The 15,172-nt window shown below is 39.4% G+C and overlaps 1 protein-coding gene across 8 annotated transcripts in view; it reads left to right on the top strand.

The window, feature by feature from the left end:
• Positions 1 to 15,172, top strand: part of shank3a (SH3 and multiple ankyrin repeat domains 3a) — a 171,033-nt gene that overhangs the window by 69,266 nt on the left and 86,595 nt on the right. For 5 of the 8 annotated variants that reach the window (XM_069528884.1, XM_069528886.1, XM_069528885.1 and 2 more), the window contains 2 exons: positions 2,706 to 2,909; positions 5,164 to 5,235. In XM_069528884.1, coding sequence (XP_069384985.1) covers positions 2,706 to 2,909; positions 5,164 to 5,235 — 276 coding nt within the window. Of the gene's footprint in view, positions 1 to 2,705; positions 2,910 to 5,163; positions 5,236 to 9,731; positions 10,114 to 13,884; positions 14,060 to 15,172 lie in introns of those variants that run through there. The other 3 variants (XM_069528887.1, XM_069528891.1, XM_069528888.1) reach the window with 3 other exon arrangements.

The following is a 15,172-nucleotide window of genomic DNA, read 5'->3' as shown; positions in this document are numbered from 1 at the left end:
AGGTATGCATAAACACAAAGTTAAAACACTGTATTTTTTTGCTGAACTTTGCTATTTTGGTGGACTGATCCCTCTACCAAGATGGGAAATAATCATTGTCATCAAGTAAACTTTAAGCAGTTGTCCATACATAAATATACAGTTTTGCAGAACTTCCAGTGCAACCAGAAGGTTGAAAATTGGCTGGAGTGATGGCCTGACGCAGCCTGATTACATATCAGTTTTCATGAAGAGATGTGAACCCAGCCTCACCTAGCCCTCTTGACATTAACCTCTTGAGTCTGTTAAGAGTGGTAACAACGGCTATTGGCCCCTTATCTACATGGTAATGGAAATTAACAAAAGTGAACCTTCCTCTGGCTGTGAATTATATTCATCCTGGGCTGCAAGGTCTGCAAACTTTCCCTCTCACTTGCTTGCTCTGTCTCTTTCTCTCTCTCACAAATTCATTGACCCATCTGTCACGATTGGACTGACCATTGGCAACACTGGGAGAAATGCCACCGAGTCAGTGAGCCAGTGGGCCACCAGGAAATCCATAACCTTTTTTTATCGTCCTTGGCAGGCAGGCAAACCTCGACAAAACACCTGCTCTCACTGTGTACCTGTGTTTGAGTGTACCTGCAGTGCCTGTTTTCAGATGCTGCCATCGTCATTAGCCAAAGTTGGCGGATTGCCTAATCAGTGTTATCAGAATGCTTTTCGGCATCAGGTTAGATCTGTAATGTTGCCAAACATGTGCTTTGGTTTCGCTTATTTGGTTTTTCACCAAATCTGTCAACCAGTCAGTCAACCCGCCATTTGTCACATGATAGGTCTCTGATATTCTGAGATGTGACTGCTCTGCTGCTGCACAGAGGCAACGCTTTCAATTTTTAACTGCAGCATCTGACTAAGTTCAGCCGCTCCTGACACAAACACCCTTGGTCAGAAACCGAAAGTAAACAAGGATTTCTCCTCTTGCTGTGTGAGTGAACTCCTCCGATGAAGTTCTTTGTCCAGCGTTGGTGGAAATAAGGCTGTTAAGTCAGTTTCCTCTTCTCAACTAACGTTTCAGTGGGTCGCGCACTCAAAGAGAGAGAGATTTCACCTCGCGGCAAACAGACAAATTACGTGACTCACGAGAGGCATGACACCATAGTTAGATCGTAGTTTTTACAATTCTTACGGTTATGAAATCGTGACATTATCAAACCGCGGTTATCGTAAAACCGCTTAATCCCGACATCCCTTGGTAAAAGATAAATTTATATGACCATAACTCACACATTCATAACCTAATTTAGACACAATGGTTAAAGGTCAGCTTCACTACAAAAACACCTTTCTGGCCATTGTTCTATAGCATTACTCAGGATTATGACCATGTTTTGTCTAACTAGACTATATGAAGAATTCTAGTATAATTTATCCTCTCAAAACTTGTTTAGAAACATAGTAGATTACTCATTTAAATCCAGTTGCCTCAGATAACACAACACATCACACAACACATGTGTCATGAAACATTTGACTGTTCTAACAGAAATCCTAATGATGTATCTGCGTTAGTGTGTCTAAGTTTTTTTTTGATAAAGGTTTAAGCCTGGAGACAAATCTAAATAAATGGCTTTAGTCATGTTTTTCCTCTTTGTATGAATATTTTAAATTTTCAAATGTCTTGTCTCCTATTTTAGTATGTTTTCACCTTATTGGATGTATCATGTACCAGTTGCCATCTGACTCGTAGCATATGCATGTAGCGCTGTTAGAAGACTCGAGATCTCTACGGTTGTAGCCGAGTGTCAGAAACATAGTGGTGCTGAACAGGATAGAGTTGAGGTTCCGAATCAATATTGCAGGCAACAGTGATTGATTTATTGCTTGTGGGTTTTGCACACTCCCTCTCACTCACTCACTCACTCTCTCTCTCTCTCTCTCTTTACTCTCTTACTCTCTGCCATCTGTGGCTCAAGCTCCACAATGTGGTAACTAGAAAGAAGTGCTCTGCCTACCCACATTACCCATAGTACTTAACACTGGACAGACTATGTGTGTTGAATTCAGTATGACATACATGTGATTTATGTTATGAGAAATTTTTAAAATAATTCAGATTATCATAAAACTAAGGTGGGACATTACTGGAATATGCTGGGTTGTCACAGTCTAGGTAATTATTATAAGAGTGTAGAAGTTGACCAAATACGTTGACCATTTACGTGTATACATGTGACCTGTTCTGACTGGACCCAGAGCTACTGCAGGTAGTGCTTTATCCGTCTCATATTGTCCAGCTTAATCTTTTAGAGCATGAATAATGCACACAGACATATAGAGTCAAATTTATGTGGCTGAAATATGTGTGTCAAGAGAGTGTTTCTGCAACAGCTATAGCTTTTACCCCCATTTTGTTTACTTCAGTATGGTAACATCAACTGGCTCTTGGGATGACCTTTTTTGAAAAGTAATGGAAAATGGTGCAATACTACTGGACCAATATGAATCGTTTATTATAATGAAAGACCCAGCTTCTCCCCTGGGCATGACATTGGAAGTTCAAAAAATGTCTTTCTGATGAAAGAGCAGCTTAAACTATATTGATGTGAATCTGTAAAAGATCACTCTTTAATCTCTTTGTTTTACTTGGCTGAAGTACAGTGTGTGATATTTAGAGAAATTACATGTGCTTAATCCTCCACCCTTTTCTGCTCTTGTGTCCACAGAAATGTATGAAATTCAATGTGGATGCTCCTATCTGGCTCTCCAAGCAACGAATCCTGTGCACTCTTAACCACAGCTTGAAGGATGTCCTTAACTATGGCCTATTTCAGCCGGCTTATAATGGCAAGGCTGGCAAATTTCTGGACGAGGAGAGACAGCTAAGGGAATACCCCTTCCCATCCATCGCTCCTGTACCTTACCTGGAGGTAGGTATGGATCATGTGTATGAGGCTTTAGGGATTGTAAAGGCTGAAAAATTGTGGTAAATACACTCAGACTAATTTTTTTATGTTGACAGAAAAAAAAAAGACAGAGCGCAGCCACATTGTGCCTAGTTCAGCATCAGGACAGTGCACTACATATACACACACCAGAGTTATCTGCTTTGAAAAATTTGGATTTTTATATTGATAATTTGCTTTGTGAAGTATATGTGTGGTGTTTGATGAATATCAGGTGCATAAGTATCATGTTACCAAAAGCTGAGCACCAGACTACCGTCTGAAAACCATTCAACTAACACCTTTATCGCTTTACAAAACCTCAAACCAAAGGTTGCCTATGTCCATCAAGGCTCAACATTACCCTTAAATTCAATCAAGCTTCACCACATTACACACTCATAGGTATCAGTCCCATAAATAATTGTTTTTATCAAGATCCATTAATCAGTACCTGGGAAGAAAGTGAAAATACAATAAAATAATGCTATCTCACATTGTTGAAAAATAAATCCTGCATCTGCCAATTTTTCTGGATCTTTGCCGATAACCTACATGGAAGACGTAAAAGTGACTCGTGCACGTGTGGTTTTGGGGAGAGTTCATGGGTATTTACTCCTTCTGCCCAGTGAGTGATCTAGCTTGAGAACATCAGATATACAAAAATTCACATGCTTCTAAAAATAATCTCAATTACTCTCAGGTTATTTTCTGTGTCCATACACAAATGCATCCCTGTGCATGCAGTGTAATCTTCGTGATTTGATGCGTCAGTTAAACCTATCAACAATAACTCAGTGACAGTCTGTTGTCTGCAGCGCTTGTCATCTCTCGGGAAATATTCTTATTGCTTGTCCATCACGGTTTGTGATCTGAAAGAGTCGCTGGTCATATGCAAATGTATCCCTACAGCTGGTGTAAAGATGTCAGGTAGTTTTCTGAATGGTCGTCTCTATTTTTTCTCGTTTAATGATGCATCAAGAGCATAATGAAGATATACTATCCTCCAAGAGCCTCAGTTTAAAGTCAAACTTTGATGTATTGGAAAATACTTCTTTTATTATTGGCTAGGGTCGAAACTTGCTTTGGGTATTTTAATAAATTTTTTTAATGAAACATGTTTATTAAAAAATGTTTTTTTAAGTTTAGTGATTTTTAGTTTTGATCTACAATGATGAAATCTTTTATGTTTTAACAGTTCAATATACTTTAACCACTCAGCATTAAGAAATTGCCATTTTTTAATAATAATGCACAAAATGTAAGTAAAGCACACAGCTCTCTGCTAGAAAGCAGCAAATCAGCTTTTTTCTGTGTTATTATACTGAAACACTTGGGGGCAATGTCATGATTCTGCATAGTCATACATCTATTGTAAGATGGCAGATGAGTGGTAGACAGCAAAGATTTGGTTGTGTTGAATGTCATTTTGTGGGTTTCTGGCTGTGTGCCCCCCACTGTGACCAGTTGGCAATACTTCAGGCATATGCCATTAAAGCAGTAAACTATATGTGAGCACAAGGAAGTATGTATATATATATGCTATATTAGTTTGTTTCAGGGAAGAAGTTTATCTGCTCTGATGGGATTTTTGTTAATGTAGAATTCTCTACATTAATGCTAAAGTTGTCGTTGTACTTGGAAAAGCTTATGTTTTAGCTGAATAGTTGTTGGCTCTCATCAGTTAAAGTGTGTGTTTGTGTGTATGTATATGTGTATGTGTGTGTGCATGTGCGTTTGTGTGTGTGCACACACAAGCGCTTGTCATTGATTGACCAGCAGTTATTCCCTTAGGCCTATGTGTGTGTGAAGATGATTGACAGGTTTGGATTAGCAGCTCAAAACCCTCTGTTCTGTCATAGATTAACTCTGTCGGTACAAACAGACGAATACAAATTACCATATACACACATGAATACTGGAATTCAGACACACGTTTTTAAAAGCTATTACAGGCTGTCAGTGTTGTGAAATCTGTCACTTAAACAAGCAGCTCGACACAGACCTAGTGAATGACCTGGCTTTGGACAAGTTAGGAAATGGTAAGAGCCCAGAGCTGTAAAGTACAGAGAACAGAAAACAAGTCAAAATTTGGAAAAACTCTGATAAATACCTCTGTTATGTTTGTGTTTTCTTTTGTGTGCTGTACTTTCGTGGCTTTTGCAATCAAGACATAAACAAAAACAAAGGGAAATAAAATACTTTCTTTCGTCTTAAGTTCATTGTTCTGTTCTTTCAGTTCCGCTATAAAAGACGTGTCTACACTCAGACTCACCTGGATGAAAAGCAGCTCTCAAAGCTCCACACCAAGGTAAGATCAAACCTGTCATCCTGACATCTATAGAGCTTTTTCTTTGTTTAACCTTCTCAACTAAGTGAATGACACATCTCAAGTACACTATATTAAACTTATTTACTTATGTATTATTGCTTAATTCATTCATGTGTAATCGAACATGTTGTTCAGCCATGCAGAGCCCTAATACCCATGCATAAGAGCGAAATGCACTCGTACACAGCGAAGCATGGCAGATGTCATAAACTAGGTCTGTGTGCTGTGATCAGTATTAACAAAGGGAAAGAAAAGTCATAATGGTTGCATTTGTTTCCCATCATGTGACACGTTAATCCTACGTTTCACCACTCCTGCATAATTACTTCTGCCAAAATACTCAGCATAGTGCTTCTTTGTATCCCGAACATGCTTTACCAGTCTGTACTTGGTGGATAGGCAGAGTAATAGACGACACTAAAAAAGTTGTTCAATCTGACATACCAAACAGCTAACCCTGGCAGATGGTGGTCAAGGGCAGGCAGGTTGTTAGGATTGCAGATACATAGATCTGGCTCCTAAGCAACATTGACAATATGACAGTATGTTCTGATGATAGGGAGTAGGTACAGTCTAATTTATGCACAACATTAGATACAAATATGAAAACAGATGGAGCCTTCTGTCTGTACACTGCATTCTTTTCACTCGATTTGGAGCAGTATCTCTGGAAATTGTGGGGGGCCAGTTTAGACAATTGTTTAAGCGAGACAAACGTAACACCGAAGGAAGAAATTTCAACACTGGCAGAACCTTTTTTGACAGTTGCTGCGAAATTCCAAATATTTATAAGAAGTTACTTTGCCCAGGCACTGGGACAAGGATTTTTAAGAGGTACATTATCACAGTCTTCATTACCATTGCCATGTCTGTTGCTTTCAGAAACTCTTGACTCTGTGCTGCCCTTTAGTGGATGTATTGTTTAAAAGCCATGCCAACATAAAAAACGCATGGAAGTGTGGGCAGTGAAGGTTACAGCATTTGAAGTTACTTTACATGTGGAGTGGTAGCTCTGAAGTACCAGGAGATGCAAATGAGACTGATTTTGTGTGAGTGAGAGAGAGATGCATGGTTTTGTGTGCATTTATGTGGGTTTAATGAGTCGAGCAAAGGGACAAGAATTGAATGCATTTGCACCAAAGCCCATCAGAGGGCAGGAGATTTACACCGGGGAGAATCAATAGTGTCAACTGTGCATTCTTGTGTGTTTTTCTTGAGAGAAAAGAATAGTTAGGGCTGCTTTTGAAATAACAGTTGTTTGTACTCTTTTCTATGGGAAAAGATCATTTTACAGCTTTGGTCAAACTAAACGGGGGAATTAACAGTTCAGTGTTCAGCATATGTTGATTTTGCCATCAAATTATGTTTTTATCATATTATTGACCCTCATAATCATACTTAAGGGAACTAAGTTAAGATTTGATGTCTCTTTGCTAACCTGATATACTCAACCAAGATTATTTCCTGCCCTGTTGCAACTAAAGTGGTATTTTGGCAATATACATCATCTGAAAAAAGAGAGAAGTGCAATTTGTGAAATTTTCAAATGAAAATAAGAGTGTGACTCTTGTAACCAGGGATGGACTGAAATAATAATTTAGGTTGACATCATCCAAGGACGCCCTGTTCCCACAAACCACCAGTATGCTAACTTTATAGGCTAACCCTACTAATTAAACAGTAGTATTTTCTTCCACAGCTGCTCATGTAGCCAATTTCAAACTCAGCGGGTGTATTTCTGGGGACCCCAGGGAATGTGGTGCAGACTGAGAATTTCTTTTGTGTCAGAGTTTGTTGAGATCCCAACTCCTCATTTATTTCAAAACTGCACTTGCTCTGCACTACAATGACATCAGCATTTTAATGACGCTCTGATGATGCAATATAACATTACAATATGTTGCTTTGTGTGCAACAGGCACAATTTGAATGGTCAAAACATAGATACTTATCTATTCCTCTCTGCAGGCACATAGATAGTGGGTGGTGGCAGATGCGTTACATGTTGAGTTATGTGAAAATATTCCTCTGTAAAATACTTTTTAAATCTGACATTAGATAAGCATTGCATTCATTTTTCACAGCAGTTGTTGTAGCTACCTGACTCTGTAATTCAATGCTTTTAAAAGGTCTTTGTCTTTATCAGAAAAACATTCTCTTGTGCTCGTAGTAGCAAAGAAGTAGTAGCTTTAAGCGAGTGATGTTACAGAGATACAGAATAGATCACTGGTGTTTCTCTCTGGTAATTGTGCATTTGTTGCATAATGATGTCCAGGGGTTGAGAGGGAAATCCTGTTACAAATGACTATTGCACCCTCGGAAGTCACAGTTATCACTATTCGTTGCGCAGCGAGCTGCCCTGTGAGGCAGAGGTCAAGCATTAGCCTACTTTGCTAGTAAGCAGCTCATTGGCCGCAGGCTAAAGTTTAAAATTAGGTCATAATTGATAGGATTTTTTTTCCCCTCTTCACCTGACCCAAACAGACCTTCATAGCCTGTCCTGGTTAACCATGAAGCACGGCTGCATGCAAAATTGACATACAGTATAATTTTATTGAATAAAGGAGTACTTGTGTAGTATAGAAGATCGGCCATGTGATACATAGGATTGCGGATTGCATTGCGTTCTTGTCCCACCCCCTTTTTTAATATATAGTCCTCCAAGTATTTCACTCAAACTTTATAAAGAACTAAAATGTAACCCTTTCAAATTTTCCCATTTGAGCAATTAAGTTTGTGTAGTCTACTCATACTGAATAAAGTTTATATCAGTACTTCATTCAACACACTAACATTCTACACAAGCAATTGGATGCAGTGTATTGAAGATACGTGTTTTATTCCTTCACATCAAAAGGAACTATTCTGGGTGTGCGTCATTCATCCACTTTTCACAGTGATGTGTTTAGTCGTAAGCGGTATCCAATCAGAATTTAAGATAAAGTTCTGTGGGCTGGAACTGATTGAATTTATGAGAACCGCATTCAAGCAAATGAATGAGCACTTACTTCCAAGATCACCTACGTCTTGCTGTCTTATTCTTTAGGAACAAGGTACTAATGGTTTAGCTGAGACAAGGATTCATCAGTGCAAATGTTTGTGGAACTCCTAATTCAAAAGACAGTCTTAAACAAACCTCATGCAGTTTACAGTTTCCTTCGAGAAAAAGACGATAAGATCAAAATATAAATTTACTTTATATAATGAACGGAAGCCCTGGGCATAAAGATGGACAACAGTTAGGGGATTAGTGGAAGAAAATATATGAGAGGCGCATACAGTAGTAGAGAGCATTTAGTAACGCACTATTTGGTAATGTGGTCACGAACGCCACAGAGCACACAGCCAGAACGAGGGCATTTCATATGTGTCACTATAATGAACCAGTCTAGAAATCACTTGCCGTATTAAAATACAAACTTGCACTTGGGATAAAACAGATTAGTCTTTTCCAGTTTGATTCACAAGCTAAACTCACACATTTTTGTTGGTGTACGTGTGGGAGAGCACAATTCACAAAAGGCTCTCACATAAAACATATTGCAGACTAATGCTATTCCTCCTACGCTGAGGCTTTGTATTGTCGTTAGCGGCTTATTATATTTGTGAATGAGAATTCCTGCATCATTTTCAGTTCACAATGAAACTACACAGAGGATGTAGCTCATTGTAGGTGTGAATTGTTCTGAGGTGCCAGATCCCACAGAATATTCGTAGAGCGCAAAAAACCCTCCTAACGCCACAGTGTTATTGCAGCTGCAGCCAACATTAAATTTGTTATGGGATTTTTGCATAATTCACACACACATGCACAAGTCGCTGCTGCATGGCACAGGATAAGAGGATATTTCCACTGGGGAATCCCTTTACACTCCCCTTATTGACGATCCCGTGTGTGAACATGGACATCTGTGTAAAAAAAAACACACAACTTGGAATTATAAAAAAATTACTGAGACGTCAAGAAGGCTCAGCTAAAATGAATTGTTTTAAATATATTTTATTTAACTTTCTCAATATATCCCACCCACCTCAATAAAACTAAAACCCACAACAACACACCATATGTATCTCTGTATTGTTTGTTAAAGTATAAAGAAAATATGTACTTCATATACATGTACACATACTCCTTGTAAGTGTTATATTTTCAGGAACACTAAGACACAAGCACATGTCCATTAGTCAACAGTCATGAAGCCTGTAATATCGTGTAACGCAATGTTGCTGTAAAAACAGACATTTTCTGTTTCTATCAAGGGTTTTCCTCCTCTCTGTCTGCCCATTCTTTTCAGTATTCCCTCTCACTTTGTATAATTCCATATCTTCCCTCTCTCCTACATCCCACTCATTCTACCGCTCATTTTCTCCTCCCTTTATTTTCCCTCCCTGTTCTCTAGCCCTCTCTCTCTTTCTCTCTCTCCCCCACCCTCCCTCTGTTCTCGTCAGCATCCTGCAAAATCACCCCTTACCATCTCTCCGTCTGTCTATGCATGCACAGGAGTCACTGTGCGCGTCTGTGCTCGGTTGAGTGTTGGTGTGAGTGACCATGTGAGTCTGCATGTGCTTCTTTGACAAGAACAGAGCTAGCAAAGCAGAGAGAGAACAAGAGGAGAGGCCACGAGGAGGAGGGGGACTGTATATGGCCATGTGGAGGATGTTTTGGCATTGGGACTGTAGCTGACCTTCGGGAGTGCGTGTGTGACAAGGAGTGTGTTCGTGTGTTTGTGTGTTCGTGTGTGTGTGTGTGTGTGTGTGTGTGTAAATGAGATGGGATCCGCACTGGGCAGAAGACAGGCAGCCGTGAGAAGGGGAAAAAAAGCTAAAGAAGCCAGGAAGGCCAGACTCAATAGTAAGGTACCCCAATTGCTCTCACCATCTTTTTAATTTAATTTTAACATGATCCTTTGTGTAAATGCACTTATTTTCTTCGTCTCTCTCTTTTTGATACTTTCTGCCTCCAATTATTCACAAACACTCCCCCACCCATCCCTGTCTACCTGTCTCCTCCTCTCTTCCTCTCTCTGGCTTTCATTCTGTTGTTATGCTCTGCTGCATGTTGGCTGTGTGAAGAGCTGGTGCAGTCTTGTCTGACACCCTGACAGAATGCTAATGTTTTTCTCTGCACTGGTTTAGTTACTAACTGTGGGCTTGGATTAGTGTGTCTTTGTGTATACTGTTCGTTTGTGTGTACCTGATATGTCTGAGGATGTGTGGTTGTTTGTGTCTTAACTCTGTCACTAGTTTGAGTGTTTTTTTTTTACTTCTGGATATTGGAGTTCAAGCTAATTATTTTTGTGTGTTGTAATGTCTTTGTTTTGCACACATTCCTGTATTCAAGTGTGTGTGGGTGCATGCATGTATGAAAATTTGTTTATGCATGCACATAACAATGTGTGTGTAAGAATCTGTCAGTGGGTCTCTGTAGGACAGAACTTGCCCTTTGGTCTTTCCTCTGTGTTATGACAATGCTCTGCTTGTCTCACATTGCTGTCATAACCTGTCATTGATGCTCTCTGATAGAGACAGCTTCTCTGTGTGTGTGTTTGTGTCAGGGAGATACAAAGGGCTGAGAAGACAGCATACAATCATGGCCTGTGCACAGTGGGCAAACTTGTTAAGCTAAGTAACTGCCACATACAGTATTTTCTGTGAACCCCACTGACAGTCTCAGAGCTGTCATTCTTAGTCACTAAGGACTCAGCAGCTGGCAGCTGTCAACCAGAAGCCCTGCGGAAAATGTGACCTGAGCTTCTGCAGAACTGGGCAGCCTGAGCTACTCTACTATATATTCCACACTAAATACTCATAGGGTCAATTATTAATTTAGTATATACAAAAATTATGGTGTACAAAAACCCATTGTTACAAGCTGTGACAGCAGGATTTGTGTATTTGATTGTGGTTTATGATGAGAAGCAGTCAACTGTAGTACAAACTAGTGCTTTGGCAGGTGTTTATGTGTCTGTGGACAAACTATGAGCACTGAGTATCGAATAATGTAATCAGTGAGCATGTCAACATGTTCAGTGGCATCTTGGCTGGTGTCATCTCATCACATGATGGTGTCCAGTTTGGAGAGCACAGTGTCCTTTCTGCATAACAATTTTTTATAAAATTACTTTATCATCCATCGTTCAAAACGTTTCCAATAATGTTTAAACATAAACATGTTTGGTCTTCTGTTGATGGCATCATGTCTTCTTTGAGTCAGCGCTGTGATTGACAGCTGGATGAATGGAGACTTGGGAGGTGCTGACTGCAATGATAGTAATGATGTTAGATGGTAAAGAAAAGACGCCCCCGATACCCTGCTGCTCAACGAAGTCCCCAAACTCTTTTGTGAGAGTTTCGATTGGGAATGCCATAGCAGTAATTCATTATTTTGAGTAACATTTTTCTCTTAAACTGTGCAGGTTGTTAGTGTGTGTGTGTGTGTGTGTGTGTGTGTGTGTGTGTGTGTGTGTGTGTGTGTGTGTGTGTGTGTGTGTGTGTGAGAGAGAGAGAGAAAGTGATTAGACCAAATAGAAAGAATGAATTGATTCTGTTTCGTTCAGTATGCTCTGAAACCAGGCCATGTACAAGCTATAGCTTCAGGCTGTTTATAATACACCCCAGTAAGCTCTATGTGGATGTTCATAGTTAATGCAAAGTAATATTCATTTGGCTCTGTTTTTGTTATTCAAGTTAAGTTTTATGTCAAACTATTACTAAAAGTAAGGAGGCATTTGTTTCCATATCACTTCTTTTCAACCAGTTATATTGATATGTAAAAATGAGGGTCATATTAAGACATGGTGAAGCAGAAGTTGAAGGAAGGAGCTCACACATTGAGTAGAAATTAATTGCTCTTATCTTAGAACAAAGTCTAATTAACAACAGTCAATGAGAAGAGCAGGAGTTGGTTGACTAAAACAACTTCTAAGTCTGGCTTCTACCAGTCAGTCACTGACATGTACAGCATAGAGGATGCAGTACATCCCCACTGTGTGCATCATGGCTCACACTGCAGTGTAAACTTTACATACTGTGTGCGGAATTAATGTCTACCCATTTGTTTCGGTATATGTGCATGATGGACACTTTATAGACACTGCTACTTTTGCTAAAAAGTGCTCATATTGTGCCTTTTGGATTCGTCCATTTAATAGAACTGGAACTGGACTTGCTGTTCGGTCTTGATGATCCTACGCCTCATTGCCCAAGTCCATTTCCTTATAAAAAAATAAAGCAGGGTAAAGCTCTTGCTCCATAGTCTGCAACACCCCACTAGCATGAAACTCCATTATTCTAGGTCAGGCAGTGTGAATAGATAACTGTAGAATAGGATGCCAGAGGCATAACGTACAATAGAGTTCTAATAATCATCTGCCTGAATAAATACACTACCCACATACCCCCTATCTCAGCCTGGAGCAGGTTGGCTGCCCTCTTCTGTTTCCGCTCCGTAGCCTGTGGCCCGTTAGCAGCCAAGGCTCAAATTTAGGGGAGGATGTTTTTTTCTATATTTTCAACTATTTTTGACATATGCTCTCCTAGACGGAGCTCCACTTCACCTTCAATCTGTTTAGTTGTGTTTCATTCTCTGACTCATTCCCCCCACTGTCTGTCTTTCTGCCTGCTTGTTTTCTGGTATCAGATGTGTGTCTGTCTGAAAGCACATGACTGGACCTGATTCAGCTCTTTCTTTCTCTGGACTCTTTGATTCTGATGACCACATGCATTCCCAACATTCTCCCTGGCTGCCCCGCTAACAAACACAAAGACACAAAAACATGTAGTAATGCAGCAATAATGATCTGCTATAAAATATATATATATATATAATTATTAAAATAAAAAATATATAATTATAATTACTGTGAAAGTTTTTACCCGTCACTGTGGCTACAATAGATTCTAGTGACATGGTGGATAAATGTGTGATAATATCCAAATAAAAACACTCAAACCACTTTTGTAGCATATGAACTTCCCCACAGCAGTATGTGACTAAACCATAGACTGTATATGGACTAAACACATCTCTTTATCTTAGTTCACACAAATTATCTACCCTTAAAAGCATGTATACCTGAAAGTATTTTTTTAGGTCATGTCTTTTAATTGCAATCCAATGATACGCCGATACCCATTTTAGAGGCAAAAAATTTCAGATACTGAGATATATACATATGTAGTGATTGTTTTGCCTCATGTATCAGTATCTTAAATACACATAATTTGCAGTGATTCCGAAGAGGTTGTGAAGATAAATCAGATACATTGGTCGGATTACCTCCAATCCAGGCTACTTTTGAAGACAACAGAAGTGGAATATCACTGCAGAAACACTTGTTAATAGTTTGCCTTTTGTTTATTTCTTGCTAATGAGCTCCATTTAAAGCCTATGCATTCTTTTAATTGGATTAATGGGTTGACAAGTAAACAAGAGTTCAATTGTAATGATGGAAGAGACAATGCTTGACAAAGCCATGAAGCCAGTTTAGCCAGGAGGGTGGGTGGCAATGGTTGAGTGTGCAGCAGAATGTGTTTGGGATTCCACGTACAATAACCCTGCGCTCTGCATGTTTGTGAGTGTGTTGACGAGTAGAAAAAAAGCCATGGCTTTTCCCTGCTTTGTTCCAGACCTTTAGTCAACCCTCTCAGAGCAAGCTCGCCTGCCCAAACTATAGTTCATCAAGAAGAATACGAGATATTATACAAAGCTGAAATCCATTATCCCCGTGCTGCTGAACAGGATTACTCAGGAGACACCATGCTTCTGCGTTCAGAGAGAGCGACCAGGAGCCGGGCCACAGAGGTTAGACCCAGCACACTACTGCTAAAATGACTCATGAGATCCAGAGTAAATGACTTACTGTCACAGCAGGGCTATGCAAGTGCAATATGATGTTTTCAGTTTGATACCCATCAAGAAAGGAGGTTTTTGGACTGATCTTTAGTTTTTTGTTCTACAATTTGTTTGTTTGCCAGCTTTGAATTTTGTGGACTAAATATTTAAAGTTATCATGTGTCATTTTATGTAGAAATGTAGTTAAAACATCCATTTTGACATGTACTGTATATGCAATTCATTTGACCCCAACACCATGATTACTGCTTTGTGTGTAAAGGATAAAAACAAACAGGAGCAGTTAGTTATGAATGATTTGACATGTCTCTGTTAGAAGGATTGCATCACTATAATTGTGTCTCATTTTAATTTATAGATATTAAACATTTAAAAAGCTTAAATGTAGAGATACCCTACACAATAGGGTTAGCATACTGGTGTGTGCATGCTGTGTCAGCAGATGGCAGGGGTCCAGGTAAAGGCTTGATTTAGGCAAGAATGCAGAAAGGCTCTTTTGTTTCTCTTTGTCTCTTTTTTTCTTGTCCTTTATCTGCTTTCCATTACACCTCAAAAAACACCAATACAAAGATCAGGACCCCATGCCCCCCTCCATAAACTAGACACAGATATAAATCTCAGTGAAAGGACTCTGGAATATGTTCTGAATGTGTTAGCTGCACAATAAACTCTGCTGATGTCTACAAACCCTGAAAGGGAGCAAGTTGTTTAGAACAGGCATTAAGATGATCAACACAGAGGTGTGAAATTTAATTGCATATTACACAGAGACATTTACAGTCAATGATGTGTTAGATGCTGTTGTTATAGTAACAGCACCCCATCACTGTCTTAGTGTGGGATTTTCTTGAATAACGTGTGTTTAGTGTGTTGAAATGTGAATCATAAGCTGGTGTGAGTGTGTTTGTGTAGATGTGATTGCTCCCGTAAGTATGTGTGTGAATGAGTCCAATAAATGTCCTCCCTGATCCTCCAGTGCTTCTTCATGTGGTGTTAGTCTCCCCCTAAGCTTAAAAGTGTATCAAATTACTTATTCTGCAGCTGTACAGTAAAGGTTGAAGA

The sequence above is a fragment of the Paralichthys olivaceus genome, chromosome 7 (assembly GCF_024713975.1).
Source record: "Paralichthys olivaceus isolate ysfri-2021 chromosome 7, ASM2471397v2, whole genome shotgun sequence".
NCBI lineage: Eukaryota > Metazoa > Chordata > Actinopteri > Pleuronectiformes > Paralichthyidae > Paralichthys > Paralichthys olivaceus.
This window is presented reverse-complemented; position numbering and strand designations above follow the sequence as displayed.